The following is a 27,605-nucleotide window of genomic DNA, read 5'->3' on the forward strand; positions in this document are numbered from 1 at the left end:
TAGCACTTGAAAATGAAATTGGCCTCATAAATAGTCATCCTCAGGAAACAACGGGCTCTCCCATTTTTATTTTAGTTGCATTCAGCTGAAAACCTCTTAGCTTGTATTCTTGTTTGAGGAGAGTTTTTTTTTTTTTCCTCCTTTTTTCCTTCTTGCGGATCCTAGGGCTTGAATGCAGGGCTAGGTCTTAAATGCAAGGCCAGGAGATTTTGTTTGTTTGTTTTTCCTCAAGGCTGGTGTTCTACCACTTGAGTCCCAGCTCCACATCTGGCTTTTTGGTGGTTATTTGGAGCTATGTGTCTCAAAGACTTACCTTTCTTTCTGAGCTGGCTGAAAACCATGATCCTCAGATCTTAGCCTCCTGAGTAGCTAGGATTTCAGGTATTAGCCACTAGTATCTGGCTAGGAGGTTAGTTTTTACCTTCAGAAAAAAAATCTCCATAACATGACTACCATTTATGTCTCTCTTTGGAACAAGGGCTCCCCTGTCCTTGTATTTGATCAAGATGATAATTTTCCACCTTGTACAGATAAGGAAATTGAGGACCATGAGGAGCAATCTCAAGATTGGTAAAAGTCAGAGCTGATATACATCTCCAAAGCTCTCCCCTTCCTATATTTCTTTGGTTCACCATTCTGGGCCTTCCCAGTGTGGTGCTCATGTTCACCCACAGTGGGCTGTCTGCCTTCCTCTGCTGCTGGCCTCTGGTGGGAGAAGCTTGCAGAGGATGTGATGGTCTCCTGATTATACTCTTGTCTTCATTTTGTCACCTGGTGATCTGTTTCAGGAGCTGCCTGTCTATGGCCCCCCCGTCCTCTTCCTTCCTTCCTGTCCTGGCACAAAGGAGCCACTCTTGGTACTAAGATCGCTGTGAAATCAGATATGTAGAGAATCAGCCTATTGTCCATGTGGGGTCATAGATCTGAGGATTCTATCCCTGACCTCTGGGAGCTCTTAGTGTTATCAGAGAAGAGCTGCCTTGTACTCCTGGAGTCCCCTTCATTAGCTCCTTTTCTTTCTGCCCTTACAGGTCATGCCTGTTTCAGTAAGTAGTTATTATATGCCAGGTCTCATGCTCACAGACTGCTATCTGTGACAACCTACTCATTAGGAGGTGAAATCATTGTTCCTCTTACCAGATAGGGAATCAATTGTTTAAGGGCTGGGCGCCAGTGGCTCATACCTGTAATCCTAGCTACTCAGGAGGCTGAGATCTGAGGATCATGGTTCAAAGCCAGCCCAGGCAGGAAAGTCCATGATGCTCTCATCTCCAATAAACCACTAGAAACCCAGAAGTGGCACTGTGACTCAAGCAGTAGAGCACTTGCCTTGAGCTGAAGAGCTGCGGGATAGTGCCCAAGCTCAGAGTTCAGGACCCCTGACCAAAAAATAAATAAATAAAAATAAATAAATAAATAAATAATAAAGAATCATTTAAGGAAGGGGCTAAGAAAAAGAAAATACAGCTAAGAAAAAAAGAGAGCAGCAGAGATTCCTAATCTCCATATCTAATAGATATAAAAAACATTCAAAAAAACATTCAAAAAACAGATTGTACCCAGGTGCGGGTGGCTCACCACTGTAATCCTAGCAATTCAGGAGTCTGAGATCTGAGGGTCCTGGTTTGAAGCCAGCCTGGAAAGAAAAGTCTGTGAGGCTCTTTATCTCCAATTAACCTGCAAAAAGCCAGAACTGGAGGTATGGCTCAAATGGTATAGCACTAGCCTCGAGCAGAAAAAGCTTAAGGAAGGGCTAGGAAGGTGGCTCAGTGGTAGTGCGCTTGTCTTGCATGCATGAGGCCCTGGTTCCATTCCTCAGCATCGCATAAGTAAAAAAAGAAAAAAGCCAGAAGTGGTGCTGTGGCTCAAGTGGTAGAGCACTAGCCTCGAGCAGAAAAAGCTTAAGGAGGGGCTAGGAAGGTGGCTCAGTGGTAGAGCGCTTGTCTTGCATGCATGAGGCCCTAGTTCCATTCCTCAGCACCACATAAGTAATAAAAGAAAAAAGCCAGAAGTGGTGCTGTGGCTCAAGTGGTAGAGTGCTAGCCTTGATCTGAAGAGCTAAGGGACAGTGCACAGGCCCAGAGTTCAGGCCCCATGACCAGACCCAAAACAAAAAACAAAAACAAAAAAGCTTAGGGATAGTTCAGTCCCCAGTTGAGTGGGGCTCAGTGTCCCAGCTCTGAGTTCACTCTCCAGTACTTGCACCAAAATAGGAATAATATTAATAATTACTTAAGAAGGAACAGGAAATACTTAGGATGTGGTAGATGTTTGAATCCTGAAGCTCCCTGTTGAGTTGCCTTGTTTCCCTTGTAGTACTGTTGCAGTGGTGTGTGTGTGTGTGTGTGTGTACACAAGTAACCCTATTAGTTATTTTATTGTGACCGTTAGGACCCATGAGCAAGAACTATTATAAGAAAACAGAAGTGTTGAACAATACGCTGTAAGCTACAACAGTAGATGGCCAAGCCAGATGGACCCCAGGTATCATTGATTCTGGACTGTGCACAGTTAACCAATCACAGACAGTATTGGCTCCTTGGTTAAACCCCAGAGAAAAAGCTGCTTTGCTAGGGATGCTGCAAGATAGACTGGCCAAGTGAATATCCTGTGTTAAAACAGGGAGAGGCAAGTCAGTAAGGTGAGGGCTATGCAATGCTCTGAAGGAAATGGGCATAAGTGAGAGCACCTGTCCTAAAGGGGCTTGTGGTATTAGTCTTTCCCCACACCACCATCCTAGAAGTTGTCCCTCAGCTTTTTGCTCAAGGTTAGCACTCTGCTACTTGAGTCATAGCTCCACTTCTGGCTTTTTTGTTGCTTTATTGGAGATAAGGAGCCTCATTGACTTTTCTGCCTAGGATGGCTTCACAGCATGGTCCTCAGATCTCAGCATCCTGATTAGGATTACAGGCATGCGCCATGGGCACCCATCTATAATGCTGTTCTTAATGGCAGTGGCAGTCAGACAGGGCCTTCATCCATGTCTTATATGGTCTCATCCTAATAGGTACTGTCCTCAGGCTAGAGTGTAGGGGACTGACTGGAAATCTCAGGCCTGGCCACAGTGACAATTGAGTGAGTTACATTTCTTGAATTTGGATGCAGGCCACCTGCTTTGCTTCTTGGGTTTCTGCTTTCAAGTGCTCTGCTGGACTATACCTGGGGTCTCTGGTGAGACGCCTGGGTGAATGTGGGCACTTTTCAGAATGGCTTAGAAGCAGCTCTTGGTGGCTTTGCAGCTTGGCTTTCATTTCTGGCATGACAGTGCATTGGGAAGGTTCTGGATCGAGTCAGGCTTAGCTTTGGGCTCAGTCTCTGCCACATGCTAGCTCTTTCTTCCATTCCAGATGAGTCACTGTCCATCTTAGGCTGCCCTGTCCTGTCTCCTCCTCATATACCTGTCTCTGACTTGGGGCCAGGGATCTGATGAAGAAATTCTCTTCAGACAAATAGAGATTCCCTGGAAGGAAATGGATCATGTAAAGCTGGTTTCTCCACTGGCAGTTGTTCAATTTTATTTCCCTTTCATTTTTCTTCCTCTTCTCAGGGATCACTGCCTCTAAGAACTTGATAGCAACTAGACTTAGATGGTTAAATGTAAATTGGAGCTGGCTTCTGAAACTCCAGGTGAGTTTCTTCAGGCCTGGGAGATTTTTCAGAGCCCTACGCACATAATGCATTTTAGCCTTTATTTTATTTTTTTAACCTATATTTTTCTTCTTGTATTACTTCTAGATGCCTTTTATTTTCCCTTAGGACTCAAGCATAATTTTGGTTGCTTTTAGGTGTAATTTTAGAAGGCCTAACTCATTTCAGTGAGAGGAAGATTTATTATTTCACATAATAATAACCACAGTGGGGCTGGGGGGTTATCCAGGGGAAGGGTGCAAGCCTGGCACGTGTGCAAGGCCCTGAGTTCAGTCCTCAGCCCTGGCAAAAAAAAAAGAAAAAAAATAATAACCATAGCACAAGGGAGACGGTAGAATTCATTAATTCAGTGGCTCAGTACTGTCTTCTTTTTTTGTCTTTTGTTTTGTGAGCCATGGGGCTTGAACTCTGGGCCTGGGCTTTGTCCCTGAGCAACTCAGCTCAAGGCTAGCACTCTACCACTTTAGCCACAGGGCCACTTCTGATTTTCTGGTGGTTTATTGGAGATAAGAGTTTCACAGGTTTTCCTGCCTGGGCTGGCTTTGAACCATGATCCTCAGATCTCAGCTTCCTGAGTAGATAGGATTACAGGCCTGAGCCACTGGCACCTAGTCTGTCTTCTTATATTTATATTCCTACCATCTTTTGAATTGACCATACTGAGTATATTCTCCACAGGCTAAAGTTCATCATCCCAAGTTGGCAGTTGCAGCACCAGACATCCCATGTAAACACAGAAACCAACAGAATGGATGATGAGACAAAATTGGGATTTGTTTGCAAAGAGGACTGAGAAGTGACCACTGAGGTGGTATCTATCCTTGATGAGAAACATATACCTTTTCTCTTTTGCTTGACAGGTTAAGAACAAATATCTTGTCATGGCATAATGAGATTACATACTGTGCCCTCAACTATTATTTCCTCATTTTATTTCCTTCTGCTCTCTACACTAGAAGGCCAAACAAGACCACTAGCTATTGTCAGAACTATGTACACCTCATTTTTACCTCCTTGTTCTAGGCAGGATGAGCCTGTGCCTGAACCACACCCTGCCCATGTGGCCTGCCCTGCAGCTGTAGCATAAGACAAAAACGGCTAGAGTCAACAGTACTAGCAGAGCCTCTCCCTTGTTCCCTCCCAAGTATGTATTTTGAAAACAATCTTTTTATTTTATTTTTTTAAATTTAATTTAATTTTATTTGTGAACATACTGTACAGAGGAGTTACAATTACGTGGGCAGGATAATGCGTACATTTCTTACCAAGCATTGCAGCCTCCTCCTTTGTTTACCCTTCACATCCCTTCCCAGCCTCCCCCCTCCCCCCCAATCTTTTTATTTTTATTGCAAGATAAATCAGAAAATATAGCTGGCACTGTTGGGTTATGCTTGTAATCCTAACTCATCAGCAGGCTGAGATTTTAGGATTAAGTTTCAAAGCTAGCTTGGGCAGGAAAGTCTGTGAGCCTCTTCTCTCCAACAAACCATCAAAAAGCCTGAAGTAAAGTGGTGGCTCAAGTGGTAGAGTGCCAGCCTTGAGCGAAACAGCTAAGAGCCAGTGCCCAGGTCTTGAGTTCAAGCCTCAGAACTGGCACTCCCACTCAGGATCCATCCAGGATCCTGCTTTCCCTTGATCTGTCAGCCCTCCTCTGCCTCCTCCAGTCTGTGACATTTCCACTGTCTTTTCTTTAGTATGAGCTTGACACTTTTGAAAAGGGCAGCTACTGATCCTGTGGGAAGCCTCCCAGTGTGACTTGGGTGGGTGTTTTTTTACTTTGGCTGGTCCTGGGATTTGAACTCGGGGCCTGGGTGCTCTCTTGGAGCTAGTTCTAGGCTATCACTCTACCACTTGGAGCTACAGCACCCACTTCTAGTTTTCTGGTGTTCACTGGAGATATGAATGTCACAGACTTTTCTCTCTGGGCTGGCTTTGGACCAACATCCTCAGATCTGAGCCTCCTTATTGGCTAGAATTCCATGGGTGAGCCACTGGAACCCAGCTAGGCATATTGGTTTCTTTGTTTGTTTGTGCCTAATTTTATAACTGAATGAGAAAGCTCAGTTATGTCATATCAATTTCTGGTGTCTCATTGCCTGGATGTATCTTTGGTCATCTACTTAAGGTGATCCTTGTCAGTATTTTTCAGGATGAGGCCACTGTTTCTTACATGGTAATTGGCAAATAATCTGAGTCTATAGTTCAATTGCAAAGAGATTTTCTTCAAAGGGTATCTCTGTGCAGGTTTAGCTTAGGAAACAGATGGGAACCAGATGCTTTGGTTGAGATGGACATGGGCCAGGTTGGTATTCCAGCAAGATCTTCTGCCTCATCTCTAAATGGCCCAGCTTGTGAAGTGCCTCAAGTTCTGTTTGAGAACCTAGCCTGATGTTGGAGATTTGCCTATAAGCTTTTCTGCAAGATAGTTTCCTTCCAAACTGACATTCACAAAGTGAGTTAGCTTTAATAGGCATCAGCAGTGGCTATGTGCTGCCTGGGTGCATGGTATTCCCCAAGTTGAGGTCGGCAGGAGCAAGGTGCTGGTAAGCCTTGATTGCTGAGAAGGGTAAAGGAGGGAAAAGGCAGCCTGATGGTAGGAGTGAGAGACACAAAGCATATGCATTTTGGTTCCTTAAAAATATGAATCCCTTTGGCTTATTTTTTCTTAATTTACTGGCATATTTCTCTTTTCCAATTCATCATAAAGTACCCAGAAAACTTAGGAAACCATTAAATAATGCAATTGCACTTTCACCTACCTGTTATTTATTTATGTTTGCTGCGAGATGATGAATTTATTGAGAGTAGAGTATCTACATTCCTTCTACTAATAATATTAACAGTATAAACAATATAAACTCTTTGTCTTCCATCCTAACACATTCTAGATGATCTTTTATTTTCTTTTTTGGTTGGTTCTGGGGCCTGAACTCTGGTCTTGGGTGCTGTCCCTCAACTCTTCAGCTTAGGGCTAGCACTCTACCACTTGAACCACAGTGCCACTTCGGGCCTTTTCTGCTTACGTGGTACTGAGGAATTGAACCCAGGGCCTCATGCATGCAAGGCAAGTACTGTACCACTGAGCCACCTGGCCAGCCCCTCTAAATGATTTTTAATCATGTAGATTCAAATTTAGATGGTGTTGACCAAAGTATAGAGATTTCCATTGTTTCCTGTTTCAGAGTATGTCTTAATATCATATGAAGTTAAATGAATTACATTTCTACAATGATATATTTTGTATGTATTACATATAGTGCATGCATTACACATAGTATACAACACACACACACACACACACACACACACACACACACACACACACACACACACACACACACACACACACACACACACACACACACACACACACACACACACACACACACACACACACACACACACACACACACACACACACACACACACACCCACCCACACACCCCTACAGCTTAGCTCCAAGGTATCTTAAAGTTGCCTTCTGATTTCATGCCTCGTGATTCTTTTTCTCCCCGGTATTTTAATGGCTCCAGGCAACTGGTATCATGTATACCTTTGAGCTTTCTCATGGATTGTTTTTATACCTTTGAACACTCTCTCTGGCATTTTCACCTGTCACTGTCTGATGTATGTCTCAATGGCAGGTATTTGCAGATGACTATGGGGCTAATCAAGTTAACATAAATGAGTGAATTGAATTCAAGTGCCAATTTTGAGGTACAGGAGCATTGCCTAAAAGGACCAGTAGCTATTTGGCATGAAGTAGTTATTAACCAGTCACTATATAGCCTTTGTTGCTAGATCTTTCAGTTTTCAAGGGAAATTGGACACTTGCACTTTTGTATGAAGACTGGTTTTTAAACATGGAACTCATTTAAAAGTTTAGGCACTATATAGATAAATTAAAAACATCTCTAGGCTAGATTTGACACTCCAAGCTCTAGACTTGTGTTTGGTTCTTTGTGTATGAATCATGTCTCCTGATTCAAATGGGTGTTTTCCTTTCTGTTAGCATTTTTGGTATGTATCTTAATTATAGTAGTGTGCTGGTCTTTCTGCCTTAGTTGTTAATAAGTTTTTAAAATCTGTTTGAAACATTTGTTGTCATATATTGGCTCTTTCCTACATGTAATCCATCTCTCTACAAAATAGTTTATACATACCTGTGTGTATGGGTGAAGGAGGGTGAAAGAGAAAGAGAGAGAGCACAAGAGAAGAGTGAAGGAAAGAGGAGGAAATACATTTATTCTCTCATGGTATTTGATTCTCCTTCTCTTCTTCTGGAAGGAATTAGATTGGGTAATTGAATTGTTGCTTAAAAGTTGATCTGAGGTGCAGGGAATGTGGTTTAGTAATAGTGCTTGCCTACCATGCATGAGGCCCGTTGTTCAGTTCCTCAATACCACATACACAGAAAAATCTAGAAGTGAGGCTGTCTCTCAAGGGTTAGAGTGCTAGCCTTGAACAAACAAAGCTCCAGGACAGTGCCTAGGCCTTGAGTTCCAGTTCCAGGACTGGCAAAAAAAATGTTAAAGTAGGAATTCAATGGATATAGCCAAATGGTGGAGCTCTTCCCTGGTATGTGTGGGGTCTTAAGTTCTATCACTAGCCCTGTAAAAAAAAAAGTAAGTGTAAAATATAAGTCAATCGTCATCTCTTTTGTCACATCAAATGTTCCAATACTAACAGAATTTTGGTATATTTATGATGAATATTTTTAATAATAGCAAAAGGCCCAGAATAGTGTTTTATACTTATAATCCTAGACACTCCAGAGAAGGAGATAGGAGGATTAAGGTTTAAGAGCAGACCAAACAAAAAGTTAGTGTTTCAGAGATAGCAAGCATGGTAGTGTATGCCTGTAATCTCAGGTACTTGAGAGGCAGAGGTAAGAAATTCATAGTCTGAGGCTTGCCTAGACAAATTGGGAAACGCTATCTAAAAAACAAAAGCAAAAGGATTAGGGACATCTTTTGTTCCCTAGGGCCACCACTATAAATAGGAAACAAAACCCTAAAAAACTGTTCTGACAGAAATATTTTTGGATAGATTAAATCTCTGGAAGAGTTTTAGTAGGAAGTGATTACTAAAGATTTTAAAGGATAGTCAGTAAAAGGGGAAATAGATAATGAACCTCCTCACAATGAAAAACTTGCTCAGGGAAAGACTCTAGGAAGACAGGAAAAAGATAAACTATAAACTAGCGTGAAATATTTGCAAGCCATATAGTAGAGGAATTAAATCTCCAATAAACAGTGTTCTCAAGTCTCTGTAGTACATAATGATAAAAACCAAACCAGAATGATTGGATAATGACCAAAAGATACAAATAAATGTTTCACTGAAGAATATATATTCAGCAAATAAGCACATAAAAGGATGCCTTTGTCCCAGCCGTTAGAGGAATGCAATTTAAAAGGCTCAGTGAGGTACCACTACATACCTATTTGAATGGTTCAATCAAAATAGTGACAACACAAGGTTGATCAGAATTCAGGGGAACTTGATTATTCATACATTGCCACTAGGAAAATGAAGTGATAGTTTACTTGGGAAAAGAATAGAATAATACCTTGTTTTGAGACAGTACTGTGGATTGAGCTCAGTGCCATGGCACTATCCCTGAGCTTTTTTGCTCAAGTCTAGCGCTCTACCACTTGACCCACAGTGCCAGTTTCTGTTCATATGTTACTGAGGAATCAAACACAGGGCTTCATGCATGCTAGGCAAACTTTCTACTGCTAAGGCACATGCCCAGCCTAACAGTAACATTTAAAACTAAACTGAGTAGCCCAAGAGAACGCTTTGGTTCCCATAAACACCTATACATAAGGTTTCTGAATCATCTTATTTCTGTGATAGTCCCAAAGTACATTTATACCATGGACTATTCAGAAACAATAAAAAAAGTCTTAATACAATAGAAGTTGGTCTGGAGGGACTTAAATGCTGTGTAAAAAATTCTTAACAAGTGGCATGCTATGTAATTTCATCTATACTTCTTGAAGTGAAAGAGTTTCAGTTGAAATCTGTTGAAATCTGAAGATTGGTGGATTCTGCCACAATGAATTATGCTTCAGTTATGGAAGCTGTTATTAGGAGAACGTGGGGGAAGATCTGTGGGATCTTGTCTGTATTAATTTACTAATGTTCCTGCCTGTGACTCTGTGAAAGTGTCAAAAGATTTAGACAAATAATGTATACTAAAAAAGCTGACCTCAATCACTTTTTTCCCTTGGGCTTTCTGATAAAGATGATCCTTGAGACTCCAGTGATAAATGAAGATGGAAACTGGGAGTCAGTGGAGAATTCTGAGTCTGTGAAGACTAATGAATCTGTTGACCAACATGCCAATCAAGAAAGTTAATGGAAGCTGTAGTGCCCAGTTGAAAAGACCAGATGTTGGGTCTTCCAGGAACCCTGAGACTGCAGAAGTTCTCCCTTTTCAGGTATTACAGACAGCCACTGACTAGAATCTCTATTTTTTTGTGGGTCATGGGGCTTTGAGCTCTGGGCTTGGGCGCTGTCCCTGTGCTCTTCAACTTAAGGTGAGCACTCTACCACTTGAACCACAGCACCACTTCCGGTTTTCTAATGGTTTATTGGAGATAAGAGTCTCATGAATTTTCCTGCCTGGGCTGGCTTTGAACTGTGATCTTCAGATCTCAGATACTCAGCCTCCTGAGTAGCTAGGAAAACAGGTGTGAGCCTCTGGTGCCCAGCTAGAATCTCTATAAAATATTGGGATTTAAAAATATTGGGGTTAACCTGGTACCCCTGGCTCACACCAGTAATCCTAGCTCCTGAGGATGCTTAGGTCCAGATGAAATGCAGATTCAATTTCCAAATTTCAGCAAAATGCTACACTAGAGGTATGGCTCAATTGGTAGAGTGCCAGTCACGAGCAAGCAAACCAAACGTGTGAGGCCCTGGTACAAGGAAAAAGAAGTTGGGGTTAAGAGACTCGAGCTCAATGCTAATTTAGGATTGAACTTCTTTACTTATTTTTACAACCATAAATAATAGTTTTTCAGTTCTATAAATGCCATCAGCAGTAATTACCTTTGCTGCATGGTGCCTACATGATGAAAACATGCAAGTGTCTGTCAGTCAAGCAGTGCATTAAGCAAATATTATTTGGTTCCCCATACTTTGGCTAATAATTAGATAACTTACGTATATTATACTATTGCTCTCTAATTTTTCATACTTTATTTCTTTTTTTTTTTTTTTTTTTTTTGGGGGTCCGGTCGTGGGGCCGGAACTCTTGGGCCTGGGCGCTGTCCCTCAGCTCTTCTGCTCAAGGCTAGCGGTCTACCACTTGAGCCACAGCGCCACTTCCGGTTTTTTCCTTTTTGCTTATGTGGTGCTGAGGAATCGAACCCAGGGCCTCAGGCATGCAAGGCAAGCGCTCTACCACTGAGCCACCTTCCCAGCCCTTTCATACTTTCTTGTGTCTTCCCTCCCCCGCTCATTTACTGGGACAGTAGGAAACTTTCCAAAGATATATCCCAGGCCAGATGGGGATATTGGGGCACCTGGAACAAGTCCTTGCTCTCCTCAGGCTCAGCTACATTAGCAACTGTGTGTAAGATCATCAGTCATTTCATGACTGTCTGTGTTTGTTTACATTGTTACAAGGGACTTTGTTAATAAATCTCCTTCTACATTTGTTCAAGGGATTTATTGTTTGAAGACAAGTGATCATAAGATAGATGATAGACATCGCATGTAGAATTGTTAGCATTTTCGTATTAGAATGAAGTCTAGGAATTGCTATAAGTGTCTGTTCTTTAGTGATGTTGTATCAGAGTTTTTGTATAAAAAATGTTATACTAAGGAGATATTTCCAAGGATTAATAACCCTAATTGTTAAAAATAAACTGTCTTATAGCTATCATGTTTTTAGACACATGGACTTTGATATTACATTTTTGAAATTTAGTTTGTTTAGTTTGTTTAATGAAGAGCAACACATTTTGATTTTTCTCTAGGACAAGATACTTCAAATATCATGGAAAAGGCAGAGACTTCCCTTGGGATCCCTAGTCCCAGTGAGATTTCAGCCGAAGTCAAACATGCTGGAGGTCTATATATGGAAACATTAAGTCCTAGGATACTTTGGATTCAGTAGCTAGCTTGTGCAATTTTGATACTAAGGACATGGGGACATTCTACAGGTGTGGTGTGTTGTCTTGTGAATCCAGCTGCCAGTTAGAGATCTGTGTCTTGGAACTGCTGATATCCCTCTACTCTGCCTCTGAAGTAATTTCAAGGACTTCTACGTATTAAAATTACATTGTCATATATGTTGAATATAAGAATTGCTTAGCACTTTGTTTGGCAACCAGGGCTAGGTGAATTTAAATCTGTCAGGACCAAAAAGTATTTTTGTTCATTTAAGGCTATTTTTTTGCCTTTTGTTCTTTGTTTGTTTGATTGTTTTTCTGCCTTTTGTTTTTTGATAACTGGGCATTGAACCCAGGTTGTTGCACTAGCTAGACAAGGTTTTGCCATTGAGCTGAGGTACATTCTAGCCTTTTTTCTATTTTCTTTTTGGCATTTTCTTGATCTACTGAGGGGCATCTGAGTTGGTTCCATATCTTAGCTATGGTAAATAATGCTGCAGTAAACATAGTTGTGCTGATAGCTTTAGGATGGTCTTGTTTGTGATCATTTGGGTATATGTCCAAAAATAGGATTGCTGGGTAATAGGGGAGCTCTATGTAGTCTTTTGAGGAACCTCTATACTACTTTCCAAAGTGGTTGAACAAGTTTACACTCCCACTAACAATGCAGTAGGGTTCTGTACATATCCCCTCGAGCATCTGTTGTTATTAGAGTTCTTGATTCTAGCCATTCTAACTGGGGTGAGGTGGTATCTCAATGTTGTTTTGATTTGCCATTTTTTTATGGCTAGGGTTGTTGAGCATTTCTTGATGTGTCTATTGGCCATTCTTATTTCCTCTTCAGAGAAGTTTCTCTTTAAGTCTTTAACCCACTTATTTATTGGGTAGTTGTTTCTTTGAGGATTTGTTTTTGGAGGATTTGATTTTTTGAGTTCCAGGTATATTTTAGATATGAGACCCTTGTCTGTTGTATGGCTAGTGAAGTACTTCTCCCCATCCATGGGCTTTCTATTGATCTTGCTAACTATGTCCTTTGCCATGCAAGAAGCTCTGCAATTTCATGCAATCCCATTTGTCCAATCTTTCTTTGATTTGTTGTGTTTCTGGGTCTCTTTTAAGAAAAATTTGGCCTGTGCCAAGGTTTAGTCTTGAAAGTTTGTATTTATCAAAAGGAAACCTGCACTTCTAATCCATATGGAAAAATTTTGAAGACCAGTTTGTTTTCTTCATCTCTCATAGCCCTTATTGTTTCTCATTTAATACTCTGTGCTCATCTCTATCATTTTTCTCTGGAAGGAGATTTATTCTACCTGTCTTTCTCCATCTTCAGAGTTATATTGCGTCTTGGCATACACACCTATCAGATACTAATAGGTTCCACTATCACTACTTGTGAATACCTAAGAGAGAATTGGATTGACCTACTTTCGGGTCCATAGTGCATGGGTCAGTAGAATGGAGAGATAACTTCATGGGACATGGCAAATTACTCCATATATGAGGCACTGTTCTTAATGATGCTTGCATAAGTGAGGCTACTTTGTCTGTGACTAACACACTATGTGTTTAAAAATGAATTTATTTTTCTCCCTGAAGAACTCTACAAATAGAGTATTGCATGTTATTTTGGCGAATGTAGGGGCCTGGTATCTTCACTTTTATTTGTTGGGTTCTTTATGATTTTGTAATTGTTGTCAGATCATGCTGTGAGTGCAGGTATGGTATTCTCAAACAGATAAGCTCAAATTCAGGAGTTACAGAGACAGGAAGTTTCATTTCTCCTCATGCTCCCAGCAGCTAGAATGGTTTAATGTCTAACTCTGATGCTTTGAGATGTTGGAAGATTAAAGTGTTGGCATTTTCAGAAATTTTTTATCAGGAATTGCTTTTAGTGGGCAAGGAAAACAGGAGTTAGAAGTATGTTTGGATAGTAAACAGCAGTGATTTCATAAGACTTGAAGGATATTTGTCATTCAGAGCCATGTTTTAGAAGGGGAATAAAAATCATGGAGAACCCTGGCAAGAGTGGCTAGTATTAATGTCTTAAAAAGTTAGAGAGTTAATGGATCATGAATATGAAAATCTAAGGAAAGGAGATAGGGAGAATACACCTTTTTTTATACCTTTGAAGACTAGCATGGAGAACAGAATTTAGGTTGTGTTTACTTGTGTCTCATGAGTAGAGAACTCCCACTACTCAGTGGAAGTTTTATGGACTTAGATTTTAGTTGAATATTAAGTGTACCAGAATAGAATGGGTGGCTTTTTCATCCTAACGTCTTTCCCATCTAAAATTTCTAAGCATTAATTTCACTGTGAAGGAAAGTATACCGGAGATGGGTTTTTTTTAGAAGTTTGAGATAAAAGATACCAATGAAATCACTTGGTATCTTTTTTGCAATTTTGTCATGTTCCTTTAAGGATGTTGTCTTCTGCTGTGTGTGTGTGTGTGTGTGTGTGTGTGTGTCTGTGTGTGTGTGTGTGTGTGTGTGTGTGTGTGTGTGTGTGTGTCTGTGTGTGTCTGTGTGTCTGTGTGTCTGTGTGTGTGTGTGTGTGCGTGTGTGTGTGTGTGTGTGTGTGTGTGTGTGTGTGTGTGTGTGTGTGTGTGTGTGTGATGTTCCTGGAGCTTGAAGTCAGGGCCTGGGTGCTGTTCCTGACCTTTTTGCTCAAGGCTGAGTAGCTAGGATTATGGTTGTCAGCTACCAGTGCCCGGCCTCTTTCTTTTTTAATGTGTATGTTCTGGCACTGGAGCTTGAATTCCGTCTTCACAGTCTACCTTGTCTCCCTCCTCCACAGCTGGCACTTGAACCCTGCCTCTGGTTTTTGCGGGATAAATAAACGGAGATGAAAGTCTCACAGACTCTTCTGCCCTGGTGGCTTTCCATTGTGATCTTTAGATCTCAGCCCAGAGTAGCTAGGACCATAGGCATGAGTCACCAGTGACCCTGTCCTGCTTTCCCAATTCAGATTCATACTTAAAAACTTTTTAACTGTTACTAAAAGATACTGGTTACAGTTATATAAGTTGGGTAAAGAGTTCATTTCTTTTTTATCAGTCATGGACATGAACTCTGGGCCTGGGCGCTGCCTCTCACCTCTAGAGCTCAAGGCTAGTTAATGCTCTACTACTTGAGCCACAATGCCACTTCTAGTTTTCTGATGGTTTATTGGAGATAAGAGTCTCACAGACTGGCATTGAAGCACAATCCTCAGATCTCAGCTTCCTGAGTAGCTAGGATTACAGGTGTGAGTACATTTCTTTTTGGACAGTGTCAACATTTCCTTCTCTGTTAGGCTTGTTTAGAGGGAGTCTAGTGTGGCCTTCAATCTTTTTTTTTAATTTTTATTTTTTTATTGTGATTGATTACATAATTTCCCCAATTTCAGAGTATTGTGGGATAGTGATGCTGTTAAAGTCACAAACACACTCTAACTTTCCTGGAACAAATCGTCTATTACGGTATAACATTTATGAGTTCTATGAGCTTTGTGATACAGTTATTTCTTCCGCATTGGGTGGTATGTACATTTCTTTTGTTTTGCATAGTATCAGCTGTTCCCTCTTTCCCATTTGTTCCCTCCCTCACATAGCTGTCATTAAGTTGCTTAGTTCATTTTGGTCAATGTCCTGTGCAGCTGATGGGTCCCGCTGTTGTATGTTTTCCCCTGATTCCCTCTAGTTCTGTGTCATCTTCCTGGTTCTCCTCTGGTGTACACATATATACCATACATGTGATCAGCAGCATGGAGTTATTTAGTAGTGGTTTGCCCAGATGAGTGGAAGTTCTTTGTTTCTTAAGTCTTGTTAATTTTGTTGTATCACCTAACATTTTGGATTTAACATCCACTTATCAGGGAGACCATACACCATTTGTCTCTTTGCTTTTGGCTTACCTCGCTCAACATGATTTCTTCTAGCTCCATTATTTTGTCATTTCTAATGGCTACATAATATGCCATTGTGTATAGATACCACAATTTTTGGATCCATTCATCTGTGGTGGGGCATCTGGTTTGTTTCCATATCCTAGCTATTGTGAACAGTGCTGCAATAAACTGGAGGTGCATGTGTCCTTGTATACTGGTTCCTGTTGTTCAGGATAGATGCCTAGAAGTGGTATGACTGGGTCTTAAGGGAGGTCAATCTTTAGCTTTCTGAGGACCCTCCAGACTGCTTTCCAAAGTGGTTGTATAAGTGTACATTCCCACCAGCAGTGTAATAAGGTTCCTCTTTCTCCACGTCCCCTCCAGCATTTGTCATTGGCTGATTTGTGGATATGGGACATTCTGACTGGGGTAAGGTGGTATCTCAGGGTTGTCTTTATTTGCATTTCCTTCACCACCAGGGATGGTGAACATTCCCTCATGTGTTTCTTTGCCATTTTTATCTCTTCATCTGAGAAGTCTCTCTTTAATTCCCTTGCCCATTTAGTAATTGGTTTGTTAGGTTTGGGAGGGATTAGTTTCTTTTTTTTTTAATTTATTTTTTATTGTGAAAATACTGTACAGAGGGGTTACAATTACATGGGCAAGATAATGAGTACATTTCTTATCAAGCATTGTAGCCTCCTCCTTTGTTTCCCCTACCCATCCCTTCCCATCCTCCCCCCTGGCCCCCTCACCTAATCCTCCCCGCCCCCCCCAAAGTTGTAAAGTTCTTTTTTGACATAACAATTTGTACTTCTCATTGTTGCGACGGGTCCTCCTGTATCCTCATTTAAACGACTTGTTTTTCCCCTTCCCCTGGGATTAGTTTCTTGAGTTCCCTGTATATACTGGATATTAACCCCTTGTTTGATATATTGCTGGTAAATATTTTTCCAAATTAGTTGGTTGTCTTTTTAGCTTGGTTGCGATAGCTTTAGCTGTGCAGAAGCTTTTTATTTTAAGGTAGTTCCATTTGTCGAGTCACTCTCCCAATTTTTTGTGACTCTGGGACTCTGTTCAGGAAGTTTCTTCTTGTGCCTATAAGTTCAAGTGTCTCTCCTACTCTGTCCTGCAGTAGTTTCAGAGATTCAGGTTTAATGTTAAGATCTTTAATCCATTTTGAGTTGATGTTGGTGCATGGTGGTAGGCTGGGGTCCACTTTTAGTCTTCTGCATGTGGCTGCCCACTTTTCCCAACACCAGTGGTTGAAGAAGTTTTGTTTCTTCCATTGTATGTCTTTTAGCCTTCAATCTTAAGGACTAGTTTATCTTTACTGCTGCGCCCTGATTCCTCTGAATTCACTCTTATTCCTCAGGTTTTCAGTGAAATCTGTTCACTTTGGTTGTTTAAAAAACCAGATGTTTCAGCATAGCTTGAGCTATGGGGATTGTGTTGCTTACTACTTATGCTAGTTCTTCTCCCAACTGTGTGATGTTACCTAGTGTTTGAACAGTGTATTACTCAGATACATACAAATCAACACATCTGTAGATTCTTGGAACATTTTACTTATATAGCTGCATCCTCTGAAGTTTTTTGACTTTAAAGTAGTAGCTGCTTCAGCCTTCCTTGATGCCAGACTTTATCCCTGACTTACATTGCCTGTGAGTGTTCTGTTGTCTGTAGGTTCTCCTCTGTGTGTTGGGGTTTGGAACTTTTCTCTAGGCAGAAAGCCCAGCTGTGGCGTTGACTTTGTTTCTCTTTTCTCCTGGACCAAAGTGTTTTTTTTTTTTTTGTCTTTTGTGTAGTATCTAAAAATAGTTCTTTCTTCTATTTTGTCTGGTTTTCTAGTTGCTGTATAGGAAGGCAAGTGTAGAACTTGAAAGCAAAAGTTCTCTCCATAATAGAGTGTTTGATATAATATAGTTAAATTACTTGGTGTACTAGTTGATCTAGTATAAGATTTTTAAAGGTAAACAGAACTAATTATTCTTGAAACATACTCATCTTTGTAATGTATATTGATTCCCATACTAAGAATCAGCATAGTCTTTTAGGACAAAGTTGAGCTATAATTTTCATACAGTAAAACTTTTTTTCTGCAATATGCCTTTGTGTTGAGAAATAATGGTTATGTTAATACTGTATAATCACAGTATATTGTGATGCACAGATACAGAATATTTTCTGTATTTGTATGGCTCACTGAGATATAAGAATATTTTCATTATCTGAGGGAGTTCCTTCATGCCAGTTTGTAGCCACACCTTTCTGTCTGTTCACAGCATTTGCCAACCATTGATCTGTCTCTGACTATAGTTTCCCCTTGTTTAGAAAAATGTTTACTATGTGCAGATCAATATTTTTTTTTCTTTTGCCAGTCCTGGGGCTTGAACTCAAGATTTGAGTGTTGTCCCTGACCCATTCTGTACTTAAGGCTAGCACTCTACCACTTGAGCCACAGCACTATTTCCTAAATTTTTTGAGAAGTCATTTGAAAATAAGAATCTCATGGACTTTCCTGTCTGGGTGGCTTCGAATATGATCTTCAGCTCTCAGTCTTCAGAGTTAGCTGAGAAGCTAAGATTGCAGGCACGAGTCAGCAGACCACCATTGCCTGGCTATTGGAACCTTTCTTTCTTTCTTTTGGCAATATGAAGTACCACTTGAGCCACATCCTTAGTCCTTTCTTCTGCATGCCTCTATCTATCTACCTATTTACCTGTCTATCTATCTGTCTATCTATCTGTCTGTCTATCTATCTATCTATCTATCTATCTATCTATCTATCTATCTATCTATCTATTTATCTATCTATCTATCTATCTACAGGGAGTAGTCATTATTTTGCTCTATATTCTCAGTGATGTCAGTTCAAAATGGCAGGGAGGGCATGGCAAAGCAGAATCAATCATACGATGGCAACTAGAAAGCAGAAATAGCTAGTTTGTTTTTGGTTCTGATCATAGGTTTTGCTTGTGCTGGCTTTGGACTACAATTCTGCGTCTACTTTGTAAGCAGCTGTGATTATAGGCATACACTGTGTCTTTGGATTCTCTTTTTATTCTTTTCACTCTGTAGCCCAAGCATCCTTGACTGGATATGAATGTAGCTTAGGCTCGCCTCAGACTCACAATACTCATACCTTAGTCTCTAGAGTATTGGCATTATAGGCATGCACTACACTACAATATTTGGTTATACTTTAGCTTTATGCTTTATATTTTTTCTTAATTTTCATACTGAAAATTAAAACAGTGAATTTTCATAATGTGAACTTGTTCAGAATCTTTTTTTTTTTTTTTTTTGTCGGTTGTGGGGCTTGAACTCTAGGCCTGGGCTTTGTCCCTCAGCTCTTCAGCTCAAGGCAAGCGCTCTACCACTTGATCTACAGCGCCACTTCCGGTTTTCTGGTGGTTTATTGGAGATAGGATCTCACGGTCTTTCTTGCCCGGCCTGGCTTTGAACCGCTATCCTCAGATCTCGGACTCCTGATTAGCTAGGATTACAGGCGTGAGCCACCAGCGCCCGGCATTGTTCAGAATCTTTAAGAGACAGTATGCCCCTTCTAGGAAGATAACTATAGTCCTGACTTTTATCTTAGATTAATTTTGTTTGCTTTTATACTTTACATACTTATAGTACATTTTGTATCTAGCTTCTTCCACAACATTTTTGTATTATTTGACCATGTTGTATTTTGGATGTGGTATTCCATTTTGTCACTATGTCATATTTTATTTATCCCACAGTTGTTAAGCATTGAAATAGTTTCCGTGTTGTAGCTATCACAAATACGGCTGCTCTGAATATTTTTGTTTATGTCTTTTTTTTGGCCAATACTGGGGCTTGAACTCAGGGCCCAGGCACTGTCCCTGAGCTTCTTTTGCTCAAGGCTATCACTCTACCACTTGAGTCACAGTGCTATTTCCTGATGTACTGAGGAATTGTTCTCAGGGATTCATGCATGCTAGGCAAGCACTGTATAATTAAGCTGTCTTCTGATGAACCACTACACATATGTAGCATAGTAGATACTGGCCAGCAGTTTTCCAAAGAGGAGAACCTACTATGGTTCCACATGCGGTGTGTATTTATTTCCCTTGCTGTTCCACATTCTTCCCAGTACTTAGTATTGTAAGTCACTCTTAAAGAATTGAAACATATAAATGGTTGGGCACTGGTGGTTCATGCTTGTAAACCTAACTCTTCAGGAAGTTGAGACCTGGGGTTGTGGTTCAAAGACAGCCCAGGCAGGAACATCTGCAAGACTCTTCTCTCTAATGAACCAGCAAACAAAGTAGGAAGTGGAGCTGTTCCCCAAGTGGTAGAGTACTATCCTTGAGGAAAAAAGCTCATAGACATCACCTAGGCCCTGAGTTTTAAGTCCCTGGACTGCTACAAACCCCCCACAATATATGCAAATGTATTTTCCCAGTATAGTAGTAATGACATTTATGTTGCTATCTAGGGAAAGGACATTATTAGTGGGAGTTTAGATGCCTTAGAATTCATTGGGAAGAAGACAATGGATGTAATAGCAGAACGGGATCCTGTATTTAAAATGACTAAGGGTTTGATGAACCGGAATTCTGCACTGTCTCAGGTACTGTTACCTTTACTGGTTTGATTGCTGTTTTCTGTTGTTTGTGTGTTTTTTTTTTTTAATTTGAATTTTTCCCTTTGTTACCTTGGGACTTTGTTAGTGTGTTTTCTTGTAAAGAATTATCAATGCATTATAAAATTAAGGCATTTTTTATGGGCTGGATTTTTTTTATGGGTTTGTCTAATGCTTAGACAAACAGCCAGCTCTTTTCTTTCTGCAGTTGCCTCTGTCAGTGCAGTACAAAATCCTGAGCGCTATCAAGATTACTTATTAGGTTATTGTTGAAACCACTTTTGGAAATGCATGTGGCTCCTTAGGTGCTGCTGTCTAACATCAAATTTTGTTTAGCTTCTTTTTTATTTTTTGCAGCTCCTGATCCTTAGTGAATTTGACTTGCTGTCCAGGAATGAAGGGTAGTACTTTATACTGGAACTTAGCTTTGCTTCTTTCCACTCTTAAAAACTTTCCCTTGAGCTCTTATTATTTGCTGCATCTATGCTTCCATCTCTTTTTAGGTTTTAGAGTAAGAGGCCAAGGAAAAAGAATAGCTAAGACCTCCAATGAGGTAGCCATGGAAACAGACAAGAAAACTCATTGTGAGCTACCCTTTGATGAACTTCAAGAACATCTAGAAGTTCTGGCGATGCTTTCCCAAGAAAGTGAAATAAAGGTAATTCCAATCCCAAACTCCCAGCTGAAAAGAGTCTTCAAAGAAAAAACATTGCATGGTTTCTTTTCACTTTGTATATTTGGAAAACGAAATGTGTCTCTGAAGGAGATGTGCGTTGCTGGAAATATTATAATAGAAGAAAAATATCCCCTACTGTTTAATTGTTAGAAATAGTGAATAAGTCAAATGTTATTTCTCTTAAAATTATAGAAAAAGAACAGGGCTGGGAAGGTGGCTCAGTGGTAGAGCGCTTGCCTTGCATGCCTGAGGCCCTGGGTTCGATTCCTCAGCACCACATAAGCAAAAAGAAATAGAACAGAGGTCTTAATATAAGATATCCTTTTCTTTCACTTTAGTCTTTCATTTTCTGTTTTTTCTCCAGTGTCATGGGTTTTTAGGTGTCAAAAAGCCTGTTATAGCTGCTAATTTGTATATAATTTCCTGTTAGTTCATCTCCTCTGATAATCTAAGCCAATCTTTCTTGTCTTCCTCCTCCTCCTCCTCCTCCTCCTCCTCCTCCTCCTCCTCCTCCTCCTCCTCCTCCTCCTCCTTCTCCTTCTCCTCCTTCTCCTCCTTCTCCTTCTTCTTCCTCTTCTCCTTCTTCTCCTTCTCCTTCTCCTTCTTCTTCTTTTTCTTCTTCTTCTTCTCCTTCTCCTTCTTCTCCTTCTTCTCCTTCTTCTCCTTCTTCTCCTTCTTCTCCCTCTTCTTCTTCTTCTTCTTCTTCTTCTTCTTCTTCTTCGTTGGTCTTGGGGCTTATACTCTGGCCCTGGGTGCTGTGCCTCAGCTCTTCAGCCCAAGGCAGGCACTTACCGCTTGAGCCACAGCAACACTTTCAGTATTTATTCTGGTGGTTTATTGGAGATAAGAGTTTCATGGCTTTTCCTGCCTGGGCTTCGAAGTCATGCTTAAGCACTGATAATTTTCATTTATCTTTTGGCCTATATTAATTTTGGAAATACAAATTCTGTCTATTTTCCTATAATATCTACCCTTTAGTGTTATGGTTATTAAAAAAATTAGTTCTGGCTCTAATCCTAGCTCAGGAGGCTGAGATCTGAGGTTAATTGAAAGCCAGACCAGACAGGTTATTTTTGATAAACAACTCAGAAAGCTGGAAGTAGTGCTGTAGCTCCAAGTGTATATCGCTATCCTTCAGAACAAAGAGCCTCAGGGATAGCTCCTGGGTCAAGCTCCAGGATCTGCAAAAAAAAAAAAAAAAGAACTGGGTACTGCAATCCTAGCTATTTAGGAGAATGAAATCTGATGATTATGGTGGGAAGCCAGCTCAGATAAGAGTGTCTTTGAGACTTTTATCTCCAATTAACCACCAAAAAGCTGGAAGTTGTGCTGTGGTTCAAATAATGGAGTGCTAGACTTGAGCACAAAAGCTACGCCCCCAGGCCTTGAGTTCAAGCCCTAGGACCAAGACACACACACACACACACACACACACACACACACACACACACACACACACACACACACACACACACACACACACACACACACACACACACACACACACACACACACACACACACACACACACACACACACACACACACACACACACACACACACACACACACACACACACACACACACACACACACACACACACACACACACACACACACACCTGTGCTGGCATGAGCTCTTCAGTCTTTTCTCCTTATGAGATTTTTTTCATTAATATTTACACAATATTTTATTATTTTCATTCAGGTGAAATCTTTCCTTAATTCTCTGAGTGGAGAAGAATTAGAGGCTCTAATATTTGAATTAGAACAACTCAGAAGCATTTTCCCTAGCAGAATTTTATGAGGAAGAGGAAGAAGAGAAGAAAGGTAATATGAAAATTCAGAATCAGAGTGGGAAGATGCAATGTATTTATTATTACTAGAGTATTTATTATTACTAGGGTATTTATTATTATTATTAATATTATTACTAGATTATTTATTATTACTAGAGTAATTTGTGTGTTTGTGTGTGTGCACGCACAACGCCTGTGCTGGTCCTGGGGCTTGAACTCAAGGTCTGCTTGCTGTCCCTGACCTTCTTTGCTTAAAGTTAGACCTTTAAGGACTTGAGCCACACCTCTACTTCCAGTGTATTTTTTGTGATTAGAGATAGGAGTCTCATGGAGTTTTCTTTCTAGGCTGGCTTCCAACTGTGATCCCGAGATCTCAGTTGCCTGAGTAGCAGTCTGACGAGGATAGCCACTGGCACCCTGCATCTCTCTCTTTTTTGCAGTGAGAATTTTCATGTAGAATTCTTTTTGCAACTTTCCCCCATCTAGGTGTTCAGACACGTCAGCCTCTTGCTTATGTCTTCTTTTTTTTTTCCCTGTCAGACTCCTCTTAGCATCCCTCATACTGATATTGTTCATACACCCCTGCCAGTGATTACAGTTAAAGATTGCTCTTTTCAGAGTTTGTCCTCAGTTTGGCTAATGTTTCTTTATATCTCTGGATACTTCATCTGTGCCTCGTGACTTGTGGGATCCTTAATCCCATCTTGAATTGAGGCAGAAAAGGTGGTAGTACCTAAAACATGAGTGACAATCTTACCCCTCCCTGCCTCCACAATTTAAAGCCTGTATCTCTTAGAAAATATGAATGTTGAAGCTGCTCATTTTTTATAGTAATTAGGTAATGTGGCAGTTAGTATAAAATGTAATTTCTGGACAAATGAATCTTAAGGGTTGTTTTATTTTAACATTTAATTAGATATATTTCTAAGACATATTATCTGCTAATTGGCTATTTTAAGAAAGTGGAATCCAATGAATTCAGTTTTGTCTTTTTTTTTTAAGCTGGTCCTAGGACTTGAACTCAGGGCTTGGATGTTGCCCTAAGCTTTTTTGCTCATGGGTAGTGCTCTACCACTTGAACCACTGCACCACTTCTGGCTTCTTCTGAGTAGTTCATTGGAGATAAGAATCTCACAGACTTTTCTGCCTGGGCTGGCTTTGAACCATGATCCTTAGATCTTAATTTCCTGAGTAGCTAGGATTACAAGCATGAGCCACCAGTGCCTAGCCCATTTGTAGTGTTTAAATGAACTATTTACTTTGCCATGGAATGACATTTTCACTCTGAAGTATACAAGTGGTCATAGAGACTAGAATTTTATTTGGTGAACATTTCTTAAAAGTGAATGAAATGAGCCTTTACGACGAGAAAAGCAACGATGTATGAGTCGTGATACACATTCAAACTAAGTTTCAATTTTGTAGAATGTATTTATTGCTCTGTTGAGCTTTGTAGCTTCCCAGTGCTGTTTACAGACTATGCTGATGAAATCTGTGTTGATAATACCAGCTATATTCATTGATTTCAGGACAGTTGGTCAGCATTTGGAAGATTTGTGTGACTCAGTGTGAGTATTTTCCCATTATTTAATGTGTGATGTTAGCAAATCATGTACAGGCAAAAGAAAAGAAAAGACTAACTGATTTTAATTTAATACATCCAAGCAGAAAATCTTATGGTATAGCTTCAGGCTCATTGCTATCTATCTCATTACAACTAAATTTTAAGAGATGACCACTAGTTGAGTTTTAGTGTAATATTAAGGAGTATGCCAGCATTAGCTTTATTGATAATCTGAGAAGGCAACTAAAATACTTCTTCCTTTTCTAACTAAGTGACTTTGTAAGGTAGATTTTCTGCATATACTTGAAACAACATAACCCAACAGACAGTATAAAAGCAGATGAGAGAATACAGGTGTCTTTCATTAGGCTAAAGGATGAAGAGATTTATTAAAGATGTAAAACAGTGGGACTATTCTGAAATTTTACCTTTTTTGGAAAATACAGTTTTTTTTCAATAAGTGTATATTAATAAGTAGTGTTTCTTTTCTTTCTTTCTTTTTTCTTTTTGGTGAGTTGTGTGGAGTAAACTGTGGGCTTGGGTGCTGACCCTCAGCTCTTTAGCTCAGTGCTAGTATCCTACCACTTGAGCCACAGCACCACTTACAACTTTTTCTGCTTATGTGGTGCTCAGTAATTGAACTCAAGGCCTCATGCATACAAGATACTCTACCACTGAGCCACCTTCCCATCCCCAGTGTTTTTGTTCTTAAGTTTACAAAACTACCATAAGCACTTGAGTTCTAAATTTTCTTTTGTTTGGGTTGTGAAACTAGGACTCAATACCTGATGCTTTGCTCATTAGCTGAGTTCTACTTTTTAACATATCTGTCTGTTTCTCTCGTGTGTGTGTGTGTGTGTGTGCGTGCACATGCTAATGCATGTGTATCCCCTATTTTTTATTTAATTTATTTATTTTTGTGCCAGTCCTGGGGCTTGAATTCAGCACTTAGGCATTGATCCTGAGCTGTAGTCTACCACTTGAGTTATAGTTGTACTTCTGGTTTTTTTTGTTTGTTTGTTTTGTTTTGTTTTCTGAGTAGTTTATTGGAGATAAGAATCTCATTGACTTTCCTGCTCCAGCTAGCTTTTAATAGCAATCTATAGATCTCAGTTTCCTGAGTGTGTAGCTAGGATTACTGGTGAGAGCCACCAGTTCCTGGCTCTACTAACATTTTTTTTTGTCAGTTGTGGGGCCTAAACTCTGGGTCTGGGCACTGTCCCTCAGCTCTTCAGCTCAAGGCTAGCGCTCTATCACTTGAGCCACAGTGCCACCTCTGGCTTTTTCTACTTATGTGGTGCCGAGGAATCGAACCCAGGACCTCATGTATGCAAGGCAAGCACTCTACCACTGAGCCACCTTACCTTTTTAATTAGCTCTTTGGGAGCTCTCAAAATTTAAGAGTATTAAGAGGTCCTGAGACTAGCATGTTTGAGAGCTGCCAGATGAAAATTTTCCAAATATTAGTGCTTTTAAAGATGGCTCTCTGTTTACTTCTTTGAACTGTCAGTGTGTCCGTAATACCACTGGGATTCCCACTGACCTGGGCTAGGTAGGCCAGCGTGGACCAGCTGTGGGGTAGATTGTGGGGATGCTGGGTCTGCCCAGTAGGAGCGTGGGAATCCAGTTTTGAATTTTCTGTGACGTGCTTGGAGTTAGGGCCCAGTTCTTTTCTTGAGTCTGGCAGCTGGGCTGTTTTCCTCTAATGGGGCCATTTGTGCCGGGTCCTTCCTTGCGTATTGAGCTAGGGTGGTACTCTCAGGTGATGGCTGCAGTGCCCACTATTCATTGAGCTGAAAGTGCATGGCCATAGGTCTGCCCTGCTTTGTGCTTTTCTGTGGAATGACTCCAGTTTTCACTTGGCAGAGATGACACTGAGTTATTCTTGGAGAAGAGGTCGTCTTTGGGTGATCATTGGTGAACAGGTGGTGAGCACTTCTGACTTTAACAATCTTCTAGCAGGCCTGTGGAAATAGGTGGTGTGATATCCAAAAGATGTCTATGAGCAAGTGTTCGGGAACTTAGCTTTCATTTTCTGACTGGGAGAGGTCTTCCTCAGCCTGGGGGGGGTGTTGGTGGTGGAAAGATGACTTCCTTTTTCCTGAAGTACAGGGGGTACTTGAATGGAAAGTAGATAATGATGGAGAAGATGTGTCTGCATCCAGGAAAAAGTAGAGGCGAGAGCCTAGGTCAAGGTGGCAGAAGTGATTTAAGTCCTGTGTTATCTTAGTAGGTAGGTTTGCTCATGATTTTCTACCCCCCTCATGAGTCTGTGCTGCTGTAAGCGTGGCTAAAGCAGATATTGGTTATTTCTGTCCTCAGAGACCATTATCTTGAAGGCACTCTCAGTTCCAGATGGAGAATACTTGACCCTGATTGTTTTAGTCAGATCCAGAGTAACCTGTAAAACTTTTTGTAAGGGTAATGACTCTTAATGTTGTTGTGTACCAATTACTTTTTGACTATAAAAATGGGAAAGATTCTGTTGCCACGTGCTGCCTCCCTGTGGAGTTCTCTTGCTGAGATTCTGAACTAGGCAACTCAATCTTCAGGTGTTCATCACAGCTGGAGAGGGCCCTGGTGGAGAGGGGGTAACGATACAACCCAATGATGGAAGCTCCTGAGCCACCCTTGGGAGAGGAAAGGGATTTCTGGGAAGGCTGAGAGTTTGGTTCTGGAGAAGAATCAAGAGTTCTTGTATTATTGCCTGGATTGGCCTCACATTATGATCCTTCTACTTTCATCACCCGGGTAGTTGGGAATATAGAACTATTGAATGTGACCCCAAAGATTGATATAGGAGACTAGAGCAGCACTGAGGAAATGTTTTCTTCCTCTCCAGACCTGGCAGATCCCAGAGAAGGAGGGAGCATATGACCCTGATATCTAGAGAGTCCTCAGTGAGCCACATCTGTACGAAGGTCTCCTCTGAGATGGCTCTCTCTCCCTTTAGACTACATATTAAATGCAACAGACTTGTCCCAGGCCCAGTCGCCACTCCTCCCAGGGGGAGTGGGCATGTCCTCTGCTCTTGGAAAAGTTGATGGCAAAGTGTGGCATCTTAGACATTTACCAAGATGAGGTAAAATATAGGAGGACCTGACCTTCTCCCTTTTCCTTCCATGGTATCATTTCTCACCAGTCATTATCTTAGAAAGCCTGGAGACTGTTATTCATTTAAAATTTTTCTGCCCAAGATATATTTTTGGATATGCATTTCATCTAGAGATGTTTGACCTTGGTCCTGGATGAAGGGTTATCCACTCTGGCACCTTGGTATCTTTGCTGAGACAGTTGTTTGAGCC

At 40.7% G+C, this 27,605-nt stretch overlaps 1 protein-coding gene across 14 annotated transcripts in view; it reads left to right on the forward strand.

The window, feature by feature from the left end:
* LOC138835061 (protein FAM114A2-like) overlaps positions 1-27,162 on the forward strand; it is a 37,825-nt gene extending 10,663 nt beyond the window's left edge. For 2 of the 14 annotated variants that reach the window (XM_070033761.1, XM_070033763.1), the window contains 6 exons: positions 4,672-4,792; positions 9,902-10,097; positions 11,643-11,735; positions 20,766-20,920; positions 22,646-22,767; positions 24,266-27,162. In XM_070033761.1, the coding sequence (XP_069889862.1) occupies positions 11,663-11,735; positions 20,766-20,920; positions 22,646-22,744 (327 nt within the window). In that variant the 5' untranslated portion in view covers positions 4,672-4,792; positions 9,902-10,097; positions 11,643-11,662 and the 3' untranslated portion in view covers positions 22,745-22,767; positions 24,266-27,162. Of the gene's footprint in view, positions 1-3,547; positions 3,628-4,671; positions 4,793-9,901; positions 10,098-11,642; positions 11,736-20,115; positions 20,251-20,619; positions 20,664-20,765; positions 20,921-22,645; positions 22,768-24,265 lie in introns of all 14 variants that reach the window. The other 12 variants (XM_070033764.1, XM_070033754.1, XM_070033760.1 and 9 more) reach the window with 9 other exon arrangements.
* The last annotated feature ends 443 nt before the right edge of the window (positions 27,163-27,605 follow it).

This window comes from Dipodomys merriami, unplaced genomic scaffold (assembly GCF_024711535.1).
Source record: "Dipodomys merriami isolate MVZ:Mamm:240054 unplaced genomic scaffold, mDipMer1.0.p SCAF_2251, whole genome shotgun sequence".
NCBI lineage: Eukaryota > Metazoa > Chordata > Mammalia > Rodentia > Heteromyidae > Dipodomys > Dipodomys merriami.